The sequence below is a fragment of the Xiphophorus hellerii genome, chromosome 15 (assembly GCF_003331165.1).
Source record: "Xiphophorus hellerii strain 12219 chromosome 15, Xiphophorus_hellerii-4.1, whole genome shotgun sequence".
In the NCBI taxonomy this organism is placed as follows: Eukaryota; Metazoa; Chordata; class Actinopteri; order Cyprinodontiformes; family Poeciliidae; genus Xiphophorus; species Xiphophorus hellerii.
In genome coordinates, this window is record NC_045686.1 from 24988488 (window position 1) to 25014579 (window position 26092).

General features: G+C 39.5%; 1 protein-coding gene across 2 annotated transcripts; it reads right to left on the reverse strand.

Moving 5' to 3' along the window:
- Positions 1 to 1044: 1044 nt before the first annotated feature.
- map3k7 (mitogen-activated protein kinase kinase kinase 7) lies at positions 1045 to 25870 on the reverse strand. 2 transcript variants are annotated; one of them, XM_032584410.1, is made up of 18 exons: positions 25653 to 25870; positions 25021 to 25140; positions 24825 to 24935; positions 22259 to 22324; positions 22136 to 22181; positions 21061 to 21199; positions 19149 to 19273; positions 18164 to 18292; positions 16887 to 17017; positions 14921 to 15002; positions 12359 to 12489; positions 10298 to 10445; positions 9649 to 9729; positions 5977 to 6044; positions 5217 to 5310; positions 3736 to 3797; positions 3506 to 3621; positions 1045 to 2383 (listed from the first exon to the last, which is right to left on the reverse strand). In XM_032584410.1, the coding sequence occupies exons 2-18, from the start codon at positions 25111 to 25113 to the stop codon at positions 2203 to 2205; spliced, it is 1803 nt and encodes a 600-aa protein (XP_032440301.1). In that variant the 5' UTR covers positions 25114 to 25140; positions 25653 to 25870; the 3' UTR covers positions 1045 to 2202. The 2 variants fall into 2 exon arrangements, with proteins under 2 accessions (XP_032440301.1, XP_032440302.1); XM_032584411.1 differs by lacking the exon at positions 9649 to 9729.
- Between the last annotated feature and the right edge of the window lie 222 nt (positions 25871 to 26092).

Here is a 26092-nt window from a genome sequence, read left to right on the forward strand (position 1 = left end):
GAGTCATTAACCCTTTATAGGCCAACGAGTAAAAACAACAAAAGCTCATTTTAAATCCAATAAATACAGGAGGAAAATAAGCAGTGGTATTAAATATGATGTTGCAGAATGTAAACTGGTAGAATCTGCAAACTCCATGAAGAGACAGACCCCAGGCTGGGATTTGAACCCAAGACCCTGCATGGTTGCTGAAAGGCAGCAGTGCAGCCCAGTGAATATCCACAGATGCTTTTTATGGAATTGTAACATAAAAGCTGGATTTGTGGCTGGGATGAGGCCTGAACACAAACTGTGTGCAGACTGCAGTGAAGAGCATGTTCACCTGTCAGAACGATCCCCCAACAGGACCACCATCCACTGTCACCCCCACAAATCTGACCTTCATGGAAGAAAAGCAGCATAACGTTGTTTAAGGTTTGCATCATGTGCAAACCTTAAATATGCAAGAAGATGCTAAACTCTTTAGCTTCCTTCCAAAAGCAGCAGTGTGCATCATCCTCACTGCACCATGCCCACGGTGGTGGCAGCAGTATGCTGTGGGGATGCTTGTCCTCAGCAGGAACAGATCAGCTGGTCAGAGTTGATTTGAAGATGAACAGAGTGAAATAAAAATTGATGAAAGTTGAAGCTAGTTCACCTTCCAGCAGAGCAGCACAGCCAGGGTACAACGGTCCAGTCAAAGCAACAAGAAAACTGAAGGCCATAAACTCTATCCACACGTCTCTGGGTGTAAAAGGGGCACCGTTAGCATGTTCTTTTATTATTCACTTTCTTATTCTTTAAAGTCTTGGAGAACCACAAGTCATTTTCCTCCCATGCTTACTCTGTGTTGGCCGATCAGAACTGACAGTAAAGTTTTAGTTTGGAACATGATAACATGTGAAACCTTGTGGAAGGATCTGGATTTTTTTCTCCTGGTTACTTTATTTGATTTGTTTGAACACAGATGTTCAGCTTTCTGAACGTTTTTTCCCGAACTCGACTGTCTGAAACAGAACTTCTTAAAACAATCAGTAACACAGTGAATCACTGCACAGATACACATCTGTTCACCATTCAGTTTATTGTAGAATGCCTTCTAGATCTCCTTTTCACAGGACGTAGGAAACACCTGCAGGTTACATGTGGGATGAATCTACCTCAGGAGGGGCCTGGCCACTTTAAAAACACTTACTAAAAAAGGAAATAAAATGTCAGAGTAGCCAGAGTAAAATCAGTGACTGTGCAAACATATCTGGAGGATGTGAGGCATAAAGTACATCAAGTGTTCCTGTAAAGCTGTTAGGAAACAGATTCACACATTCCTCTGCTTTCTCACCAGAAAACATTCCCACCTCAGCCTTAATGTTAAAATCTGCTCCGTTTTTTACTCTGTAATAGCTGTCCCATAAAACAAGCACTTAAATGCAGGCAACCTCTAAGGCAACATGTGAACTACAAGCAGACTGCGCTCAAACGCAGCCTGGACAGCAAGGGCCTTCCCAGACTGGTTCTGATCCGCTCCAACGGGAAGATACCACAGAACCAATTCGCCAAATCCACTGCTGAATACAAAATACAAAAACATTACACACACAACAATACTGAGGTCAAACAATCAGGGAATCCACAGCTTAGTGTTGGCTCCAGAAGCTGCAGGAGGTGAAGGAGCTGCAGCAGCCGGACCTCCAGCTGCTGCTGTGAGGCGTGACCAGGAGAAGGGTCCAGGAGGAGAACGAGGACCAGCTGGAGAGATTCTGCTCATTTCCAGGAGACCAGGTGTGTTTTGCATAAGTAGGATTCCATGCACACAGCAGGGCACATTCCAAACCCCCTGCTAGCTTCTGATTGTTCTGGAGACGGTTAGCTAAATGAACTCCATCTCAGTTTCACATTCTGAGGAGCTTCATGATGATCCAAACACACACTCACAAGGCAGCCTGGAGTCCTGAGTGCAAACGCAAAAAACCCACACAAGCTCCCACTGCTGCGGCCTCAGCCTGTCCGTCCTGCAGCAGCAGCTGCTTCTCAGTCAGTCCGTCAGTCAGCCTCCCGCCCCTCCTGCTGGGGCCGTGGTCACAGAAGATGCTGCAGCGGTTTGTCTTCTTATAGAGTCTATGATGCAACATGCAGGACATGCTGGATGGGGACATGTATGTGTGTGCGCGGGCGTGTATGTGTGTGTATGATGCAGTGAAGCAGAGAGGATGCTGGGTAGTGTCTTCATGATGTGCCCTGTCTCTTCTGCTGCTGCACCCGGATCAGCTCCAGCTGCTTCTTGCACTTCTGGTAGTAGGTGGACAGACTCTTGTTCTCCTCCAGCAGCTTCTTGTGCTCCTGCACCAGACGGGACGTGTTCTGCTGGTCCTTCTCGTCTTGGTCCAGTTCAGCGATCAGCTCCGTCCTGCACACACACACACACACCCACACAGGTCACTTTAAACACACACTTGAAGTAATGCATTCCAAACCATTTCCAGGCTGTGCTGCCATTCCATAAAAACATGAAACAGTTTTAGTCCAGTAACCTGATGGGGTTTATCTGGAAGCAACTCAACAGTTCAGCAGACCTTTGGACAAACCTGGATCAGATTTCACAATGTAAGTGAAGTTGGTCTTAAATTAAATGAGATCTTTATACTTTACACCTAGTCATTGTTTAACTGCTGATATCTGTTACATCTCTATTTGGTTTGTGAAAATTCCACAAAATGACAGTTTAGATGCTTCTAACATTGAATCAGACCAAGTTTAGGTTTAAGAGGATCTAGAAGCCAAAGAAATGGTTAAACTCTCCGTTTACATTTTGAGACCAGGGAGCACAAAATCTACAGATTTGATGTGGTAAATCTAAGACAGGACACTTAATTTACTGAAATGTCAATGTTTATCTTTTTCTTAATGGAAAGAAAATCAAGTCTGGAAGTCATAATTTTATGATTTTTCCCAGACTTGTTGACTACAAAACAAAACCCTGGTAATTTCTCACAGCATCCTAACATGCACAAAGGGTGACAAATGATTTATCACCTGGATTAACATTTCATCATTTCTGAAGTTAAACCATGGATACAAAACATTCACTAAAAGTGAACATTTTGATGCATCTTGAACTGATAATTTTTTAACCACCAACATACTGCCGTTACTAGTGAAACTAAGGTTTAACTGTTCAGTGTAAGCACTGAATGCTCCAAACAATGTTCAGCCTGTTAAAACAACACGTTTAAAGAGTTTATTTTTATTTGAGTGTCGTTTCAAGGTGCAACGCTGCAATGAACCTGGTCAGTTCAGTTCAGAGGGAAGCAAGTTGTTAAAGGAGAAGTTGTTGTGACTCAACAGTTCACAGGCAGAGACACCAGTAGATGCATTATGCAAGTAACACTAACTCACACACTTACCCACATGCCCATAGAAGGAAGATGAAGTTATTGTTTCTATTTACTTCCTTCACTGATATATTCTCTGATAAAACAGATGTTGAGAGTTTGCCATGAACAGCCAGAGCTGCAGCAGCTACACTTACTTCCGCTGAATCAGCAGGGCGATCTCAGTTTGGACTTTCAGATATTCTTGGGCCATTTTGCAGTGCTGCTCAAACACCGCCATGGACTCTTTGGAGTTCGGACAAGGAGCAAGAGGCTGGAAGACAGAGTATGTTGTCAGGAGCAATGGAGGCAGAAACTGAAAGCTGCTACAGACTACAGCTAATTAAACCCAGCTAGCAGAGAACTGGCAGCAGAGAGGATGAGGTACCTGCAGCTGGTGATCCAGGGTCAGATAAGCCATGGGAATGGAGTTGTCTGAGCCGTTAGTGTCTGTGAACAGAGCAGACAGAGATAAGCTGATGGTTGCTGTGGCTGAAGTTCTTCACCTCCATCAGTATATTCCACTTCAGATCACAGTGACAGCGCTTTGCAAGAGGATTTAAAGACTTTCCCTCATATTGTTATGTTACCAATACTTGTGATACAACATCTGAATGGGATTCAAATGATGAACCAACACAGTAACACTAACTCACACACTTAATGTGAGTTAGTGTTACTGTGCATAATTGGAAAGTGGAGGGAACCCAAGATATGTTTTTTGATTTTTTATTTTTTTAAGGTTTTGTTGACTCTAGTGACCAGGAAACAGGGTAATGAGAGAGGGGAAAGACATGTGGCAAATGTTGCCAGGCCGGGAATCGAACCTGCGACCACCGCCACGAGGACTAAGGCCTCAATACGTGGGTCGTGCTTTGCTCCTGCGCCACCACAGCACCCCTGAGATATGTTTTTTAGTGGTTTTACAAGTACAAATAAAATAAAGGTGATTTGCAAAGACAAAGTCCAGAGTGTCACCAACAGCTTTCAGAAGTCACCGAATAAGGAAATGGAGTGACCTGTGTGTGTTTAAGCTCTGTACAGTGCTGGAAGCTCAGGTGTTCCTCGAAGGCCTCAGACGTTAGTTAGAGAACATCAGAGAACATCCAGCATCATGCAGACCAGAGAACCCAGCAGAGCTAGGTTCTACCAGAGGTCCTGGTGGGCCAGTATCCTGTAACTCTTACATGTCTCCCTGATCCAACACATTTCAATCAAATAGTTGAATCACCTCCAAAGTGCAGTCAAGTTCTCCAGAGTCCTGCTAATGACCTCATTATTTGACTCAGGTGTGTTGAAGCAGAGACACATCTAACGGTTTCAGGACTCCGGCTCTCGAGACCTGGACCTGCTCACCCCTGTTCTACAACTACATCTCCCAGAGATCTGTCCAACCAATCAGCTCATGTGTAGAGTGTGACACGGCGGCATGTGCTGCCTAGCAACACCTCAACTGACAGGCCAGGCAAGGAGTGATTTACACAGCTCAAATGGTAAAATTTGTTGTTAGGACAAGCATGAATTAATCAATCATTAATTAACTAATCAATTAATAAGTGTGCACACTACAACTCTAACTCTTTTATAAAAGAGTTGCACAAAGAGGACCACAACTGAAGGAAAGCAATCCAAGATCTTGTTTAAATTTCTCCAAAGGCCATGTACTGAACTCAACAAACATGTGGCGGATGGTGCTGGGGTCAAAAGTTATTACTTTTGGTATCAATATAAAATGCGTGGAGAAACTGTACAAGGTAGTGAACTGGGAGCAACAGTGCACAAGTAATGTCATGCAGAGGTTTTCATTAGAAGTTTTAGGTAAGACAAGCTGATGGCCAGATGATGTTTGTGTTCCAAGTGTGGGGTCACCTGTGGGGTCGTCATGGGGGAAGTAGCTTCTGCTGTTTGTCTTGTCAGGTGGCCTCACACTGGGACTGGAGGAGCGGCTGCTGCTCCTGCTCCCCTGAAACAGGAAAGACACACAGTCAACAGAGAACTCTTACACACATACGGACTGCCAGAGGTAGAAATGAACCAAGACAACATGCAGTTCATGACACATAAAAAAAACCACTAGAGCCGTCAACATTTCAACATTAGTTGAATATGAAAGCTACCTATTTTGACCTAAAAGCCTCTCTCCCAGGAGGTTTCCCTAATTCACATCACTTATGTTGTGGACTCGATAGGTGGAGTGTGACAAACAACAGTGAAAGAAAAAAGTTTCCATGACAACAGCAACAAAAGTTGATCTTTTTCTACTTTCTTGTGATGCGTTGCTAGCAAAGGTGTGAACATCTTTGTGGAAGAGCTCAACATTTCTCATGCACAAATTATTCTGGTCGCAACATTTCAAACTCAGTTTGATTTGTTGCTCTGATGAAACGGTAATGACCCTCATAAACAGATGTATAATACATGATTGAGCAGCACATCACTGACTTTACGATCCTGACAAATTGTCTTACTGTCATTTGTGAAAAAAACTCCACTAGATTTCAAAGCAGGATTATAAATATCACAATGAATTCCCATTTCTGCCACTTGGCAAGTTAATATCACACAACACATCAAGAATCCGTATTGAAATTAGAAATATCAATTCCAGATGATGCTACTACTGCCTTACCTGAGTGGACTCTGTGCCAATAGCTGGTAGATCCTGGACAGACCGGCGTCTCTGAGCCTCACAGGTGGCTGTGGACAAGAGGACAGGACAAGCAAAAACAAGGGACAGAATGAGACCCTGAGAGGACCAGGAAACTGTGATGGGAGACACATTCCCTGCTGTTGCTCGACATGGGACTTATTCATTGGTTTACGTTCAGGCCTCCCAAAATATACTATAGAGTTGGAGGTTTGTGAAGAGAGCTTTCACTGCTTCCATTCCACCACACACATACAGGTGCATTCCAAAAGTATTCATACGTCAGTGTCCGTCAAGCTTCCAAATATGATACAACCACAAACTTCAATAACTTACTTTGACTTGAAAAATCAACAAAAACCAGAACATGGTTGTGATGAGATAGGAAAAGAACATATGGTTTCAGTTGATTCTTATAAATTCAAATCTGACGAGAGTGTGGCATGCATCTTTATCTCAATAGAATCATGTTTTAGTGCAATTACAGTATTTCGGTGCCATTTTAGCAATTCTAAAAGTTGAAACTTGGAAACCTGCATCTGAGTGTCAGTGGCCAGTCACTGTTTTGTCAAAGATTTTAGATTAGATTTAGGTCTGGACTTGACCTACGTATTTTATTGTAAGTCTAGTTGCATGTTGCTGGCAGGTGAATCCCAGTCTGAAGGCAAACTAAAATGTTTTCTCCAGTAATAATTTTAATCATAATCAATTATCAATAAAAACACAAGTTTGAGGATGAAACTTAACAAAATGGGACAAAAAATAATTGGGTAAGAATACTTTTGCAAGACACTCTTACTGCAAACTAAGTCAAACCACAGCAGCTTCTATTAATGAGTGTGCACCGACAGCCTGGGCTGAATTACAGGCAAATGAACAAATGTTTGGCCAACAAGGCCGAAGAGAACTGAAAGGTACTGCTGGTGCCTGATATTTATTCATTTATGTACTGAACAGATCGATACCATGTTTTTTTTTTTTTGTTTTTTTACCCCTCCAGGGGGTCTTTTGTGGGCTCTAGTGTCCCTTATGTGATAGTAGGCTGACAGGAAATGGGGAAGGAGAGGGGGGAAGACATGCGGCAAATGTCGTCGGGTCCGGGAGTCGAACCCGCAACGGCCGCGTCGAGGACTCAAGGCCTCCAAATATGGGTCGCGCTAACCGCTACAACACGGCACGCCCCGATACCATGTTTTATCCAGCTGCAGAAGATATGCAGCATGTGAAAAGTATTAAAATGTCAACAGCTGTCCTCGCAAATATACTGTATTTTTATTAATACGAAATTCATGTCAGATTATAAAGATTTTCCATAGGACACAAGTTGAGAGGCTTCTTCAGTTTTACTGTAACACAGGCCGCTACAGGAGATCTTTCCTGCCAACAGCCATCACTCTCTACATTAACTCTTTGAATACTTTGAATTAATGAGTTACAACATTTAATTTCTCTTTGGGATCAATAAAGTATTTTTGAATTTGAATTATAACCCATTAGTGTTCTGTAACATTACATTTTATGTAAAGGTCTCTTAGCTTTTACCACTCATACCAGTCTGTGCAATATGTTAGTAATAAGAAACCTTTTTCTTTTTACAAGTCATCAATTTAAACTGCTAATATTGATATGCTGAGCAGCAGAGATGCTTTCTACTGACAGATGTCAGCTGCTTTCTTGGCTTTCTATGACTTTTCGCACATTTTCTTCATACATTCAATACGTCTTCCCTCTAGTTCTGGGTGATATGGAAAAAAATCACATATCACAATATGGACAATTTCATGTCACAATAACAATATATATCTCAATAGACCACAATTAAGTACACTTTCAGTTATTCTCTGAAAAATCTGACAAAATAACAGAAACAGGGCTCTGTGATTCTTCTAATCACAAGATTAAAAGAAATCAATTTGGATTCATTATTTACATCTGAATCATAGTTCCAAATTTAAAGGTACATAGAAGATGATATAATGTATTGTTGTTGCAAGCTTATATAATACCCAAATTCTGCAGGTATTTTATTCTACACCAGATATAAGGGTTCCTCTAACTCTGGCTGATATTGTGCTCTATGAAACACTTCAGCATGAAACATGAAGACACATGTAAACAAGGACACAGCACGCAACACAAAACACGTCAGAGCAGACTTCTGAATTTCTTTTTGCTAAACTAAACACATTTGCGATGCTGACATTTTAACAAGTTGATGTGCGCAAAGTTTAACCCTGATCTAGGTAAAACTATGAGTTAAATAAATGTAGATGTTACTGGCACTTGAATTGTTGAACCTCATTGAGTAGCTATGATGCACAAATGGCTCATAGGTGCTAAAAGACGTTCAAAATAATCTCCCTTTGTGTTATGGGATGCAAATGCACATTTTTCAAATTAAACTTCACTTTTAGAATTTTTTCTATATAATTTTATTATAAGGTAGACCTACTATGCCAGATTTGCAAATCATCTTTCTATGAATCCTTCAAGGTATTCAAGATCTTCAGTATTCAGACTGCTGAATACTGAAGCTATCTAAGAAACAGTTACTAGAAAATAAAAGAGTGAAAAAACAACGATTAGTGTTTGTGTGTGTTTTGGAAAGAGATGAGGGCTGGCCATGAGATTATGATGCATATAAATGTACCGGTATATAAAATTGGTACATCTTATTGGCCATAACAGCAATATTAATATTGGATATTGATATTAGCCTACATTTTGATAGGAGTTCATCTCTGATCTAAAGCAATGAGTTTCATCTTTCTTTATCAGATGAAGTTGGACTGCATCACAAAGATCAGCTAAAAAAACTGTTATGTTGTTTTTTTATATCTTTATCAAAAAATCTAATCAAAGTGTTCTTCTTGGTATTGAGTTCATAATTGTCATATTATAAAAAGTCTTAAAGTGACACTAATGACACAATGACTTTCTTAACCTCTATCTGGTCAAATTCAGTGTCTCTCACATGAGTTGAGAACAGAAGCCATTTCTGACACCCAGAGCTGTCCCCATTCTTTCATATTCATATCTCTGCTAGTAATAATAGCTCTGACCCTCAAAGCAAAGGAAATTAATCAAAATGACTTTTGCAAAGTTAATGGATTTAAAGAGAGAAAAAGAGGAACACAGAGTCATGCTTTCTCTTGGTCCTTTATGCATGAAAGTCAAGGACAAAACCCAAAGAACTGGTGAGCCGATTTCCTCTTTGTGCCCATGATTTGTTGCAGTCAAGACAGGAAGACAACAGAACACAGAGCCATGAGTTAGCAAAGATCACTCATCTCCACACTTGACTTGCAGTGATGTTCTCACTGATTTTCCAGTGAATTATTAAAAGTCACGGTCAACTAAAAACTGATGTTAGAATTGCAAACTCAGATGAGAAAGTTCAATAGTAACCCATGTTCTGGTTTTGCCAACTAAAAAGTAAATCAGAAAGCAATGAGGCAAGAGACAACGAGTGGTTTTCCCTGCGCCGGCACAAACACAACCGTAAATCAGAAAACTAAACAGCCAGGAAATTTAGTGGGGATAAACAGGCAGAAACTAACACAAATGAGAGAACCATGTCAGCTGACAGCAACCCACAGGCTCAGTCAAGCAAGCTCTATCCAGTCACCAGGAAGCCCAGGGATCCAGTGATACCTGTGACGACGATCTTGGGGACATCCAGAATGGTCCCGAATGATGCAGTTTTGCGATGGCCTGGCTTATACTGGCTGCGTGCTGCAAAAACACACATACACACATACAGCTGCGTACACAACAAGCATGCAGACTGAGACAGACTTTGGGCCCACAGCATGACTACTAATATGGGTCATGTACATGCAGAGCGGAGAGTGAACTTGTAAGAAAAACATGCACCCTGCCCATTCCAGGAGCAGTGCTGTGCAACACTTCTGAGAACAACATCAGCAGGCACTCATCTGTAATGCTTGACAATGTGGAAAACATTACAGATTGTTAAAGCAGCATCAAAGCCTAGAAAACAACACAGCAAACGCTTAAGCATAAATGAAAGCAGTGGTGTGTCTGCTTTATTTCTCAGCCTGTAGAGGAAAACATGACTGACCGCTGTTTCCTGCAAGCCTTTAAGCTTTAAAACAAACTTAGCACATTGATATGTGAAGTTTACAGAGTTGTGACAATATCCGGGTAAATAAAGAGAAAATGACTTCAGTCTGTGGAAAGCACTCTCTTAAAAGTCCTCTCAAACAAAACAAAACTGTAAATATCTTTTAAGAATTTATACTCCCTGCATATTTTTGTGCAGTGTGATGTCTGCTTGTACCTGCAGGTGTAAACTGCACTGTGGGCTCCAACTCAGACAGGTCAGCACTCATTCGTTTGCTGTCAGAGGATGCAAAGCACTGTGTTCTTGCTGGCAGGCTCTCAACACTGCCCCCTCTGGACAAAGGTAAAGTTCTCAGTGGGTCTCCCTAAATAAAGAAAGAAAAACAGATATTGTTGATTCAAATAATTTCCTGCCAAAACAATTATTAAAAGGAAACCCATCAGGGTATTAAATTGCATTACTTGCATAAAACCAAAGACAAAGAGAGGTGGAAAAGGCACTTAAGTTCCATAGTCAGGTGTTTTGTGAAGTGAGCTCCTAAAAGTTGGACTGAAGCCAAAACCAAAGAGCCTTTACCTGGTAATTCTAACCCTCTAGGGTCTCAGATCGCAACCGTTACATCTCACAGGAGGAAACAATCTTATAAACCAACTGTACACAAACCAACTGACCTGGGCAATAGAAAGGTATGAGGAGATTGAAGCTCAGGTAGACTGCCCTGATAGCAGGGAACTCTGTAAACCTTAGAGAGAGTACACCTGAAGTCAACCAAATTCAATGGAGAATGTTGCTCCCAGCAGGAGTGTTACTGAGTTCTCCAACGGGAGATGGGAGACAAAACGCATGCCAACCAAGTCACAGCTGAAGGACCATCTTTAAAATTATGCTAGACCGTGACTGCAGAGAGGAGCTCCTTCAGTTGCACCCTGATGTACTGCAGCTATGCAAGAGGCATCATCACAGAACATGATCCCAGCAACCACCATATTACACTCCACACGGGCCATGTTCCACCTCTGATCCATGTTCCCACTGTTTTAAGAACAGAGCTTCTTCTTTTAGCTCCCTGGTTCTGATGCTGCTGCCCCAACAAATGATGGTAGAAGAGATGATGCTCTCAGCAACAGACTTATAGAATCTGCAGCATCTACCTGCAAACCTTATTATTGTTATATTAATTAACAATGGTCTCAAAACACAAAGTTTCCCCCAGTGTATTATAAGCCTGGCGGCAGGCCATGCTTTCCTAGCCCCCATGCCAGAATAACCATTGCTTGTTTTCCAAAGCCGGATTGCAATCGTCTCTGTTACTCTGAGCGTATCACTGGCAGAGCAGATATATTCCTAAAAAGACAGGTTTTTAGAAAAAAGGTTTATAGTTGATGCCTTTAAAGCCGGGAGAGCGGACCAATCACACCGCTGGGGCCTCTGCTCATTGCCTCACGCGCTACCGCTGTTTAATCTCTTAAGTTTACCTCAGCGCGGATCGCGGGCGCCTCCTTTCACTCACACTGGACAGGCTGACCTGTATGGATATTTACATCAACCCCCTGTGAGGAATTATGTTTCTTTCCAGAACTCTACGTCAAGGGAAGAGTTTAAAGCCCACTGCGTTAGCTCTGGTCGCGCAGCTCTATGTAAACCGCAGGAATAACTTGCAGCCGTGCTTTCAGAGGTGCGTTGAGCGAGTGGTGAGAATGATTTATCTTTGTGAACAAAGAGGCGTTTATATCTAAGCACGCTGCCCAGCGTGTGGCTCTGTCTTCAGAGTAAAGATTATGTATGTGGTTCTGGTTGGCTGGTGCATTAGTGGTTAATGACCCAGTGCTAACCTCATCATGCAGGTTCAGCCCAGTGAGGAACTTTCACGCTCGCCTCATAGTCACACATCACACTGGCTTTATATTATTTTATTATTTTTTCTAACATTATTTTTCCGGTTACACGATGCATCAAACCATTTTTCCACTTAGTCAACCAGAGTTAATGCGAACGGCTGCGTGGAGATCTGAAACTCTCGTCCCATAAACTCGGGCAACCAAAGCAGTTTCTGTGGCGCTTATTAAAAACAAACATAAAATGGAAGAGCCACTAAAGCCACATTAGTAGCAGTAAATTAAATCTCCCCAATCACAGGGCTTAGCAAGTTTTCTGGGGGAAACCCTGAAAACAACAATATTACTGTTTATCGCAATCATCTCTGGGACAATTAATCGCCCAGCAAAATTTGTTATTGTGACATGCCTAACCAGAACCCAACAATAATGTTGGTCTTACCTTTGGTTTGAAATGAGGTGCAAACTGAGGAGTGATCTTGATGGTGTCGTTGCTTCCTTGAGAATCACTGTTTTCCATGTTTACATCACTTCTGTTGCTTGTGCTGGTCCCAGTATAGTCCATATATGAAACTAAGATCCAGTAAACAAGAAGGCACACAAGATTTTAAATTATATACATTTTCTCCTTTGATTACTTTTACATCCCTCTGATTTAACAGAATGTTTACTGAGCTTGAAAAATTACTTCTGTCAAAACAAAAATACAGAAGTACAAAGTTAACCCCTAACAAAGCACAGCAAATAAAGACAACCCACCCTCAAACTATATAAACAGGTGTACTGAATTACAGTGTCCTTCCACAGCACTTAGAAGCTGAAGTAAGAGTAAATAAAGCAGATTTTGATCAATCTTTACTGTATTACCATCTGCCCTGTCATGTTGTCTTTTACGGCCGGGTTATTAAAAAACTTTTTACACTTTTAAAAAATGTTTGAACCTTCACATTGAAACAACTTATGTAATAAGAGATTTTTGTTATTTTTGTCATCACATCATGGAACAACATGATGGTAAAAAAGACAAGAGCAGAATAGTTTCAGGACTTAACAGAATCAAAATCAGCATATTAAATTTAATGTGGGATGCCACAGGTTTGCAACCTTTCCAGTAGTGATGAAGAACTGATTCAAAGTGTGAGTTCCAACAGAGGACAGAATCATCATTTATTCATTTCACTGTAAGAAGTTCACAGCTTTCAGCTGTTTCTGTGTTGAGTAACAGAAATCTGCACTACCAAATTTTAGAGAATCCCTAACACTACCTTTTGATTGGATTTTAGCTGGCACGGCATTCTTTTATTCCTCCATCAAGTGAACATGTGCAATCATACACTGCCTGGCCAAAAAAAAGTTGCCACCAAAAAATGGTCACACGCTCTAATATTTTGTTGGACCGCCTTTAGCTTTGATTACAGCCCGCATTCGCTGTGGCATTGTTTCAATAAGCTTCTGCAGTGTCACAAGATTTATTTCCATCCAGCGTTGCATTAATCTTTCACCAAGATCTTGTATTGATGATGGGAGAGTCTGACCACTGCGCAAAGCCTTCTCCAGCACATCCCAAAGATTCTCAATGGGGTTAAGGTCTGGACTCTGTGGTGGCCAATCCATGTGTGAAAAAGATGTCTCATGCTCCCTGAACCACTCTTTCACAATGTGAGCCCGATGAATCCTGGCATTGTCATCTTGGAATATGCCCGTTCCATTTGGGAAGACAAAATCCATTGATGGAATAACCTGGTCATTCAGTATATTCAGGTAGTCAGCTGACCTCATTCTTTGGGCACACAATGTTGCTGAACCTAGACCTGACCAACTGCAGCAACCCCAGATCATAGCACTGCCCCCACAGGCTTGTACAGTAGGCACTAGGCATGATGGGTGCATCACTTCACCTGCCTCTCTTCTTACCCTGATGCGCCCATCACTCTGGAACAGGGTAAATCTGGACTCATCAGACCACATGACCCTCTTCCATTCCTCCAGAGTCCAATCTTTATGCTCCCTAGCAAACTGAAGCCTTTTTTTCTGGTTAGCCTTACTGATTTGAGGTTTTCTTATGGCTACACAGCTGTTCAATCCCAACCCCTTGAGTTCCCTTCGCATTGTGCGTGTGGAAATGCTTTTGCGTTCACAATTAAACGTACTCCTGAGTTCTGCTGTTGTTTTTCTTTGATTTGATTTGACCAAACGTTTAAGTAATCGCCGATCACGATCATTCAGGATTTTTTTCCGACCACATTTCTTCCTGGAAGACGATGGTTCCCCACCATCCTTCCAGTTTTTAATGATGCGTTGGACAGTTCTTAACCCAATTCTAGTAGTTTCTGCAATCTCCTTAGATGTTTTCTCTGCTTGATGCATGCCAATGATTTGACCCTTCTTAAACAGACTAACGTCTTTTCCACGACCACAGGATGTGTCTTTTGCCATGGTTGTTTAAGAAATGAGGAGTTACTCATTGCATCAGCTGGGGTTAAATAACTTGTTGCCAGCTGAAAGATAATCGCCTATGCAGTACTTATCCAATAGGAGGCTTGTACCTATTTGCTTAGTTAAATCCAGGTGGCGAGTTTTTTTTGGCCAGGCAGTGTATTTGTTCAATCCCAATGCAGCTATGTTGGTTCAACCATTCACAAGCAGTCACTGACAATTTATGCTAATCAACTGTTGAGTGTAAGGCAGGTGTTTCCAAAACTACTTGAAAAAAGCCACTTTGACAGTTTCTGCTTTACTATACAACATTGTGATGAATAAAAATGTTTAGACACATGGTTTTGTTTTGGTAACTTTGCTGAGAGAAACACTGGACCTGTGAGTTTATCAAACAAAGGAAAAAGGTGTTGAGATGAAAAAATGTTTAGATACCAAAGGAAAAACCACAGTGTTCCTTTAATCTCAAATGACACTGCGGAATGTATTATCTGTAGAAGATGAAGCTAAAGACATAATGAAGCCAGAACAGACACAGTCGTAGAAAATTGAAAAGATTATTCGTTACCTGTACTGTTTGCAGAGTTGCTCTGTGCCTCATCTGAATACTGGTATGGATACTGAAGAGGTTCATCTGATCCTGGGAAGTACTGAGAGGAATAGCAAATAAACAGCCTGAATTTAGTTTTAATCCATGAAATGCACAAATAAGCAAAAAAAACAAAGACCAGCTCTGCATGAAAATGTGATGAGTTATACAATGAAGCCGTGGGGAAGAGTGATGGATGCTAGTGATTTCAGTTCACCTCATGCTTGCTTAAAACCATCTTTCAGTTCTCCTTTTAAGAAAACACTTTTCAGTTCTCTTGGAGAGAACAGAGAAGGACAGAGAGAGCTGCACTGTACCGACAGGGTGCTGAGGGTGCTTGTTCATGACAAGGTCTGGAGTGGCAGAGAAATATGTCAGACTGGTACAGGACATGTATGAGACATGCTGTGAGACAGCAGTGAGGTGTGCTGTAGGAGTTTCATGTGATGGTGGGAGTGCATCAAGGATCGCCTCTAAACCCCTTCTAAACCTAGCCTGTCCATCAGACAGGAAGTTCCATGGACTACAAAGGTTATGTTACAAAGCATTGAGGTACAGATGACATTGTGATCTGAAGTGAGAGTAGGGAGCAGGTAGAGGACAAGTGGGAGAGATGGAGGTGTGGAGTGGAAAAGAGAAGAATGAAGATTAGTCACAGCAAAATAGAATTAATGTGTAAAAAAGAGGAGAACAGGTGGAACGGTGTTGTTACAGTAGAAGAGTTAAAGAAGGTAGAGGACTTTAAGTATTTAGGGTCAAAGGTTCAGAACAACAAACCATTTGGAAAAGAGGCGAAGAAGTGAGTTCAAACAGTTTGGAACAGGCAGAGAAAAGCACCAGATAAAATGGTCTGAGTAAGAATGGAAGGAAAGGTGGAGAAGACAGTAGTGAGACCAGCAGTTGTTTGGTTTAGAGACGGAGGCAATGAGGAAAGAACAGGAGACAGAGCTGGAGATGAAGACTGAAGAAACATTTGACCTCTGTGACTGCCAACAAGGGTTATGTTACAAAGCATTGAGTTGAATTTTTATTACTGACCATATTATTGCTGCACTGATTGGAGTTTTCTGGTTGATCGCTGATTACCACTCTTTAAAAAGTCCCTCCTGCTGATTATGATTTTGGCCAATACCAATTTTCTTTTGTGTGAAATGTCGCTAAACATAGCAAGAAAGTTCCTGAGTTGGAAACAGTTTAACTGCAAACGCGCAGACATGACTTGCATCTTTGCAGTCAAATATCTCTCACTGCAGACCAGAAGAGAGCAGTGGTTGATTTTTAGACCTTTGTCGAGGTAGAGAAGATTGGTAGATAAAATTGGCTTTACATATAATTATCGGCCGAGCATCGATCTCACAAAATTAAGAAAATCAGTTGACCGATAAATTGGTCCATCCCTACATAAAATACTTGTTTTCCATCATAATTTACAAATAAATTATTTAAACATCCTACAATATGATTGTAGGATAAACATTAAATAGCTTGTTTTGAGACCCAATTCACTCATTTTAATTTTGCAGTTATGATCTGTGATCTGTATTATTTGGTAAAACAGTATGTTTAAACATCATCATGGAATTTCTTAAATTGTGTGAGTGAATACACTGAAACTTTGCTGGATTTTTATTTTCATTTTGTATCTCATAGTTGAAGTGATTAAAATTAGCAATGATGAAAACTACAGGCCTCTTGTCCTTCTAAGTTCTGAGGAGAACTTGCACAATCAGTGACTGACTAAATACGTTTTGCAATACGTTCACTACAACCAAGCTGAAACACTGCAGGTTTCTTTCTTTAATTTTTAATGAGGAACATTAGAACAGGAAGCTACTTGATATGGATTTTCCCACTTATCCAAAGAAATATTAATTTGGAGACTACCACCATCTGCACTTCAATGAAAAAGAGCAGATGGTGTGAGCAATGGGAGATGACAGACTACCTTCATTAGATGAGTCATAATCTTGACTATTTCTTCCATGGAAGGCCGCTGAGAGGGGTCTTTAGACCAGCAGCGTGTCATCAGGCTCTCAATGGGTTTAGGCAAATTCTTGATGAGTGGTGGTCTTGTACCTAAACGCAAAAACATTAGGTTAAAAAAAACAAACAAATCTTGAAAGATAGAAAATTTATTTTTTACATCTTCAGAATGAGTTATTAAAGATCCAAAGATACAAATTCAGTAACAAAAAAAATAGGAGATATTCCTAAGGGCCCTGTTGTGTATGCAAAAATGATGTGCAGTGCAACATTTTACACACAATTTGGCATGTACAAAAATAAACAAAGCATAATGGTGTGTGGTAATCCAAACAAACTTTTAACCTGCCATGAAAATGTGCAGCAGCAACGCAAACTTTTTTAAAATAAATGTTACTTCCTAATTTAACACCTTAAGCTCCGGGCTGCGTCTTTTTAAAAACTCCTGTCTTTCTGAAGCTGCACCTTCAGAAAGCCAGAGCAATATGGCTCCTCTATTAACCCTTTAACTATGTTTTTTACCAGTGGTGCACTGAGAAGGAGTTCCTAAAAAGAGCTCAGCGTTTTTGTAATAACTGAAGTTAACATTTTATGCAATACAATTATTTTATGATTTATAAACTGTGAAAAACACAATACTGCCCCTGAAAGTTTTATTTTAATTTTATTACTTTTACTTTCTGTAAAGTAATACAATAAATACATTTAAAAGGTGTTCTGGAAGGCACATTTAAATAAAATCTACTATTATTAGTTGTCATTGAAAACAGACTCAAGCAGAGGTCGTTGCCATGGTTATTCAGACCAGTGGTGAAAACTTTTTGTGTATTTATACCAAATTGCATATGTATTTAACTGTGGAGAAATGACATGAGCAGCTGCACCCAATTCACCACAAATTGGGCGCAATTTGTGGTTCATGTATGATGTTGCCTTCATCATACATGAAGGCAACATGTATGATGACACGCCTATACACATTTTATACATCTGAATTTTTTTCTGTTCTGTAAGTTTCAGAATTTCTCCCAACAGCAAACTTTCAAACGCTGAGCACTCTTATATACATGAATCCCATGGTCATTTTCTTTAATCATTGTGTGCAGGTCAATAAACTGCATGTGTCAGTGGATGGGAGCCTTAAGGCACGTCTGAGGCCTCTCAGTGGCCGACAGCTGGACTATGGCCTCTGGATCCCACACACAGACAGACGACATTTAAAATCACAGTGTGACTCACCGTTGTGAACAGCCCACATAATGCGAAAAGCTGGTCCACCAATTTCATCAAAGGGCTTCCTGCGAGTGATCACTTCCCAGAGAATGATGCCCCAGCTGAAAACATCACACTTCTCGCTATAATTGCTGCCTGCAAATACAGAGGGAGCCACAAAAACACTGAGCAGATTTTCAGACAGAGAAAACTCAAACTCTCATACTGATGACTGATAAAATCAATTCTCTGTGGCAAATTTAAGATGCGAGAGAAAGATGTGCCCGAGAAAACAGAGCAGCAGAAGAGCAGTTTTTATTTCCTCGTTGCTTTCAGAAGGGAGAAGGATGAAAATATGCAAGCAATTTTTACTGATGAACAGCTCCTGTGTTGCTTAATTACAAGGCCTCTGTTGAAGAATAAACGTGCACATCACAGACCTATTTTAAATTTGCTGTGCTGGTGTGTTTTGATTGCTCTTTACACCGATGCAAATTAGTTGTGAAGAGTTCATGGAGAGGCCAGGAGAAAGTTGTTTAATTGCATTTGAGTCGTGTATCTCGCCTCCAAAAACAAGGAAATGACTAGATGTTATTTCATCTTTTCTCCTGACCCTCTCGCCAAGAACACGTCTCATCATTTAGTGATACATTAGGCTGCTGGCTGAATGAGAACACAAATTCTACACTGTAGTGTCCCCGGGGAAATAAAGGCACAAATATCAAACCATCCATCTTTTTGCCTTGCTTTGGTGACTACCATCAATAAAGCAGAGTGTACGACGGCTGAGGATGAATCAACTATTAATGTATCCATGCTGGCAGCACCAAGATGCAATTAAAGTGAAAAGTGCCTGTGCAAAGTGAACTGCAAGAAGGAAAACAAAAAAAACGGCTGAACGGGTTTGTGGCAATTCAGAGAGAATGTGCAGAAATAAATAAAAAGAAACATATCAGGATGCATTCTGTTCCAATAAAACCAGGAGGGCAGCAGGAATGCCATTTCTACTTGCCTTCAAATACCTCTGGGGCCATCCATGCTGCACTTCCTTTGTTGTTGGTCATGTGGGTCTGGATATCACAGGCTGTTCCAAAGTCACAGATCTTCAGCACTGTGCCACCTGCCACTAGAAGCAGACTGGAACAAACAATGGAGCAAATAAAATCAATTAGAAAAAAAGAACTACCAGGATGTGCTGAAATAACTGCACTAATAAGATCTCTCACAGACAGAGATTCCTTTCTAGAACTGTTTTTTTCTACCTTTCGTAAAAATATCAGTTTGGCTAATTCTACAAACAAAAGTAAGTAACACCACCAATTAGCCACATTTTTATTGCAACAGGTGGTACCCATGAACCTAAGGAGAGAAACACATGTTTCTCTCCTTAGGTTAAAGGGGAGAACCATGTGTTGTATGTATTCACATCTCCTTCTGCTCCGGCCTATGTGTGACAACTTCTAATCATCCCATCAGCTTCAAAGCAGAAACATTGACCAAATACTGATCTTCTTAGCTGGAATTAGTTGGATATTTTAGGATTGTTTATGATTAACATTTTTTATTTATGGAACTGGGTACTAACCCAAAGAAGCACAAATTCAAGACTATTGAATTCCTATTCAAGAGCGTGCAGCATTTCCATTCATTCAACAAGTTTTCTTCTACTCATATTTTATTGATAAGTGAAAAACTATTAATCTTTTAAAAAATTGGAGTCGTGCATTTTTAAAAGTATACTATTTTTAAATCGGTTATTCTAAAAATTGATTTTACTGAGTGTGAGATTAGAGATATTATTTTATTGACATTTTTTACATGCAAAAAAAAATTGTTGCCATGTAGTAAATAGAGCTACAATAGACAGAATTATTATTAGGTCTCTGGGATTCTTTTATATAATCTTTATATATGCTTTACATATGCTATTTTTTAACAAAATATTAAAGAAAAATATTTTGTTAAATTTTCATTGTTTGAACAAGTAAATTCTGATTGAGGAGTTTTATGTTTCAGTGAATATGTTGAACAAATTGTTCAGTCAACTAACGTCTAAATATATAATTTGGTTTCTTTGAATTACTTTCATTTTGCTAGTAAACTGGTGGACATCCTGAGGAGCAGCCATAGCTAAAGATTATTGCAATCCAGATGTGCTAAGCAACGCTACAGCAAGTCTGTTCTGACTGAGGCTGTCAGACCTTTTAATACACACGTAGTTGTGCATTTTAAATGATGAATACATTTTTAGCAATGTCTATTTTTCCCAAACAAGTGAAAATGACAAAAGAAATACAAGATATTGTAAATTATTTATTTGGTCTGAAAATAAACTTAAATTGCACTGAAAAGGAACTTAAGAAGTTTGAAAACCACAGTTTAAAAGAAATTTGTTCCTGGATAAAGTCAGGTTATCTGTGAATTAACATATTTCAAGTGTGTGAAGCACTTTAGATCTCAAAGATGTGATTCAATAACACATCACTGGCTCTTAAACAGTTTATAGGTAGCAAAGCAGTGAATAATGAGAGAGAACAATTTTTAGGACTTTTACTTCTGCTTCCTTGGGACTTTATGAGGTTGTCTTTATGTTCGTATCATGCTTACCTACTTGACACAACTGAGGGACAACTTTCAAACCTCTGACCTCGCAGACTCTATTCAGCAACTTGACATTTTCTAAGCAGCCCCATCTCTGAACTAAACTAAATCACTTCTGCATTGCATTACACATTCTTAGTGTTCTTTTTTTATTAATGACATTCTTATTTTGATGCAGGAGGTGTATACGTTTATAACCTGGAAAGTAAACAGTTTTTGCCTCACTGCGTTTGTGTGCTAGCAAGATCAGAGAGTGAAGTCAAGGCACTTCAGTGATAGTTACACAAGAGACAGCGGTGTGTGTATAGTGAGAAGGAGCATACTTGGGTGGTTTGAGGTCCCTGTGAATGAGAGCCTTTGGTTTCATGCCATGGAGATAGGCCACGCCCTGGGAACACTGATAACACCAGCTCATGGCATGGGAAGCAGTGTAATAAGGGAGGGGTTCAGCACCATGCAGCACTGTGAACAAGAGAACACAGTCACAAACACCACCATGGACAACAAACTTAAAAACAACAGCAGCAAAAAAAAAAAAAAAAGAAAAAGAAAACAGGCAGCAAACTGGGTCCTGCAGGCACACAACACAGTGCCACACATCTACTCAACTGTCTCTTGGGTATAGCTGCTTCAACAATTAGACAAGATTAAACTGAGACCTTACAGTTATAAACAGAATTCACATGAGATCCCAAAAACATTAAAGGTATGGTTTCAAAAATATTACGCTTGGACTAGAAGAGTGTACAGAATGGAAACCATGAACAAGCTCATATCACTAGTCTGTGTTAAATACTGTCAGCTCTACATACAATACACACCTCACAGATTCATTAATTAACCAATTATATTCAAATCATAATTATTTTGCAAATAAGAAGTCCACAAGTTACTGGACAAATAACATTTCATTCATTGTGACTTGAGTCACAATTCTCTAAATGTTGGGAAATAATTTTTATATCCTTGAGAAAAAGCCTCAGGAGACAACAGTCCAACGCTCTACTCCAGAATCCAGCTATGCTGCTGCACAACAGGATCAAGCTACAGAAAAAATGCTGAATTTACCCAAGTCAACTACAGCTATGCAGACCTTCACATAAAGATAAAATTCATTCTTAACTCAGAAAAAAACACATACATGTAAGATAAAACATGAGGGCATCTTGTACTTGGTGTGCAAGTCTAAGTCTTTAGTGAGAACAATAAGGTAAAAAATAGATACAACAGTCACAACCACTACAAACACTGAAAGTCACTATGCAATGACGAGTTGTCAAGAAAATCCAACAAGTTTCCCATCAATCATGCAACAGTGAAAAGGTCAACTGAAACAGGGTTGTTCCTCATCTCAAGGTTGTGGTTTTTAAAGAGTGTAACAGCAGCATCTGGACTCACCATTGTACAATGATCCACCTTCAGCATATTCCATCACCAGGCAGACCTAAAGGAGGAAAGAACCCTCTTCAAGGAACCAAGACAGAAAATTCATGGCATGTACTCACTCTTAAGTTAACTTACCGGACTTTTACAAGAGCCATACAACTTCACAATATTGGGGTGGTTGACACGTGAAAGCTGCCTGAGCTGGTGATAAAGACGAAACATCATACATCATTCTGTCTGCACAGCTCAGCAAGAACATTATAACTGCTTACAGGCCAAAACATATATTGTCTGGTTAAAATGGCCGCCGGCGGTGAGTGGAAAACATCAGGTCAACATTCGCTCCTCTCAAATCATGTGTTACACGACTAATGCAAATGGGCAACAAGTACAGCCCTAAAAGATGACAGAAGAGCTTAAACAGGTTTTTATACAATTTCATCAGATTAATCACATGCTTAACTTTATAAGCTTGAAAAATAAAATAAATTGTCTCAAACCAAACATTTCGGTCCTCCAAGTTTTCAGGAAGGTTTAAAAAAAGTCAGGATTGTTCCTGAAGTGGACCAATGATTTTTTCAAAAACAATTTCAGATTCATAAAACATTTCAATTAGTTGTAAAAAAAATTAAAATCAACAACTGGGACACATTATGGATAAAATATTATTATTACATGTGTATAAACATCGTTTCTGATCATTGATGCTCTTGTTCAATTTGTAAAAAACAAAAAGAATTGTTTTTAGATTTTGCAAAAATATTGTCTCATCTTTTTTACATGAAGCTGCTATTGTTTATCCTCTAATTAGCTGAATGCATTATTACTCCTCAAGCAATAGGGTAAGAGGTAATAAAGTATTCAAATATATATGTTGTTTTAATCACATTTACATAATTAAAACTTCTGCAAATTTGACGTTGCTGCTGCTATTCACTGTGTATGGTGATTAGAAACATGACAGAATTAGTGCAATTCTAAGACATCATTCCATGGTGAGCACTAATTTACTAATGTATCAATACATTTGGGCATTATTTTTTCATTTTCAGAAGGATAAAAAGACTTCAAAGTGTTAAAGGTTTACAAAGACATTACCTGTAAAATACATAAGCAGAGTTTATAAAGATAATTTTCCTACAACTGTAATTCTTGCAAAGTTATTTTAGTGGCTGTCAGGAACTAAATAGTGGATAAAAGCACCACAAGCTAAAACTCAGACAAAATCTGAACATGACGCATTTTCTTGACCGTAATAATGAGGCTGAGGGCACACAAGAGCCAAAACCAACACTGAGTTGATATAAAAGAAGCTGTGATTCACTGAGAGCAAAAGTAACAGCTGTTTCCTTCTTTTTAAGCTCCAAACACACCTCTGAAACTCTAGTTTGCCAGTATGGTGAAGAGGAGAAGGATGCTGCAAAAGCAACAACCTGGCTGGAGAAAGGAACTTTGCACAGCAGTAGCAGTGTATGATATACCAAAAGAAAACCAAGAGCTGACTGCAGGTTCTGTGATTTGTGGACAAAACCTTTATAGCATTGTTTTTTTCAGTGCTGCTAGCACAAGTTTGGTTCAGGTATCAGATGTAAAGTCATTACTAAAATTAAAGAAATAAAATGATCCTCATTAAATGATTTGTGATACAAATCACTAACAATATAAAAACACCTGAGACAACAGATGATCTGTATAGCTTTGTAAAGGCCTGTCATGGTATTTTGCTGGTTGATAAATTGTCCCAGAAGTTATTGTGATATACGTAATGCAATGCTAATGATATAATTCAGGAACACATTGTCAAAGATCAATAAGCTTTAAATTGTAATGAACATTTAAACACTGGAACTGGAAAAGATTTTAAATATCCAAAATAAACAAAACAAAATAAATGACATCTACAAAGAATTATGACGTTTCTGTCCTTCAAAAAAAGGGCAGGTTGAGACCAAAACACCAGAGTTTTGTCATCCAATTTTTGGCAGAGAGAGAGAAAAAAGAGAAAATTGATAAATCATGAAAATGGAAATTATTGAGTTTGTTTCAATTTATCATGTGATTAATTATTTACTGCTTATTGCGACAGGCCTGACAGTGCTACAAGGTGGAAATGGCTCAGCCCTAATGGTGCACTCTATCTGTACTGCCTAGTTGGAGATCCCAGCTGGAAATACAGCAAGAAAGGCCCTGTTTACACTAGTAATGTAGTGTAAACTAAGTCACATGTTGTACTGTGAAATGTCTAAAATGGAAATACAATCCTTTTGTGTTTGAACACACAAAAACCTGAACTACAGTATTTTAGAACTACAACAATAAAAAAACTTCACCAGTGGCAACAATAAAACACTCAGGTCAGGTTTGAAGTCATTTGCTGAATGTGCTTCACCTTTCAAGGAATTTCAGTCCCATACCCTTCAAAAATTAAAGTATGTTTTACTGATGGATAAGAAATAGACACCACATCAGACCTTCAGAGGTCAAGCAGAGTTCAGGTATGTCAGTGTTGTCAGGGGCAACCAAGGTGATACTTTTGGATGCTGCTCTGATCACACTAATATCTTTCAACAATAGAAAACACTATATGCATAAAGTATGCTCATCTATGTTTTATCAAAAATCTGAATTTCTAATGTGACAGTGCTGCTACTGCATGTTTTAAAGCACTAAACACAAGTACTGTAGTAAAGGTAGACAGTACCTCGACAATAAATGCCTTCCTCTCTGATTCACTCTCAATTGTCTTTATTGCAACATCTTTGCCTTTCCACTTGGCTTTGCAGACAACTCCAAAAGCTCCTCTTCCCACCACCTATACAGGAACAAACATAATAACATTCAAGATCATGAGTAATTACCATACTATGTAAGTTTCATACTCTATTGGTGCAACCCACCTCTTCAACTTCAATATCCTCATAGTTTATTTCTTCAAACGGATATCCAGGTGGTGTTTCCAGCATGTCAGAGGGCGGCAACGTTTGAGACATTACTAGCTAAAATAAGCTAGTAACTTACTGGAAAAAAGAGACATTTGTAAGATATGAAACAATAACAGCTCGTAATTACCATTACTTATAAAATTCAACAGAATATATAGCTAAATTAATGTGAACACGGATAAAAAAAGTGGCAATTTTATGATTGTAAAGTTATTATCAAAGAGCATGTCTAATTCACTGAATAAATTGGTGAACAGTGTTTCTAATGTTCTTTTGCAAGCTGTCAAAACGGCATAACCACAGCCTTTACCCAGCTGGCTACTCAGCACGGGTAACAGCAACAGCCCTTTAAAAACCGCCCAACTACAGATTCAGAACAATTTTGGCTTTTTTGTCGGTAAATTAGACAATGTAACTCTGACAATATCAAAGCAGAGCGGAAACAACTACGACTTTGCATCTGACACACCACAGAACCAGATGAAAACAGGTTATTCTAGAAAGGCCTAGAGCTTAAAGCTAGCCATCTTACGTTAGCCTTGTAGCCTGATAGCCACTGTTAGCTACGGGGACTTGAACAATCCTACCCTTCGTCGTAGATGTGTCAGCAGTGCCAAGACGTAGACATAGGGATGTTATCCTCTACTCCTGTTCTGGAAGCCGAAGGATAGCGTCCATCTTTAGAAAAAGCTTCTCCCCGTCCACTGGACAGCCAGACATAACTTCTTCTCAACTCGTCAAGCTGTCTTGCTCGGTATTATTCTTCGCTGATACTTAGCAGCTCCATCAGGAAGTGTGTGCACACTGCAATTCGGTCCCCTGAGCACTAAAACACGGAATTTTTTTAATTCTCTTTCTAAAAATTACAGCACCGCCTATAATAATAATAATAATAATAATAATAATAATAATAATAATAATAATAATAATAATAATAATAATATTATTATTATTATTATTATTATTATTATTATTATTATAAAAATCCCAAGCTATTTCAAAGAAGAAAAAAAAATAAACAGCAGCA

Coding starts and splice junctions, on each gene's coding strand:
- map3k7 (XM_032584410.1), bottom strand. CDS start 25,113: ATGTCTCAAACGTTGCCGCCCTCTGACATGCTGGAAACACCACCTGGA. Junction 19,274..21,060: donor AGGGACCTCAAACCACCCAA/GTATGCTCCTTC, acceptor TGTTTGTTCCAG/TCTGCTTCTAGTGGCAGGTG. Junction 18,293..19,148: donor GGCCCCAGAGGTATTTGAAG/GCAAGTAGAAAT, acceptor CTGTATTTGCAG/GCAGCAATTATAGCGAGAAG.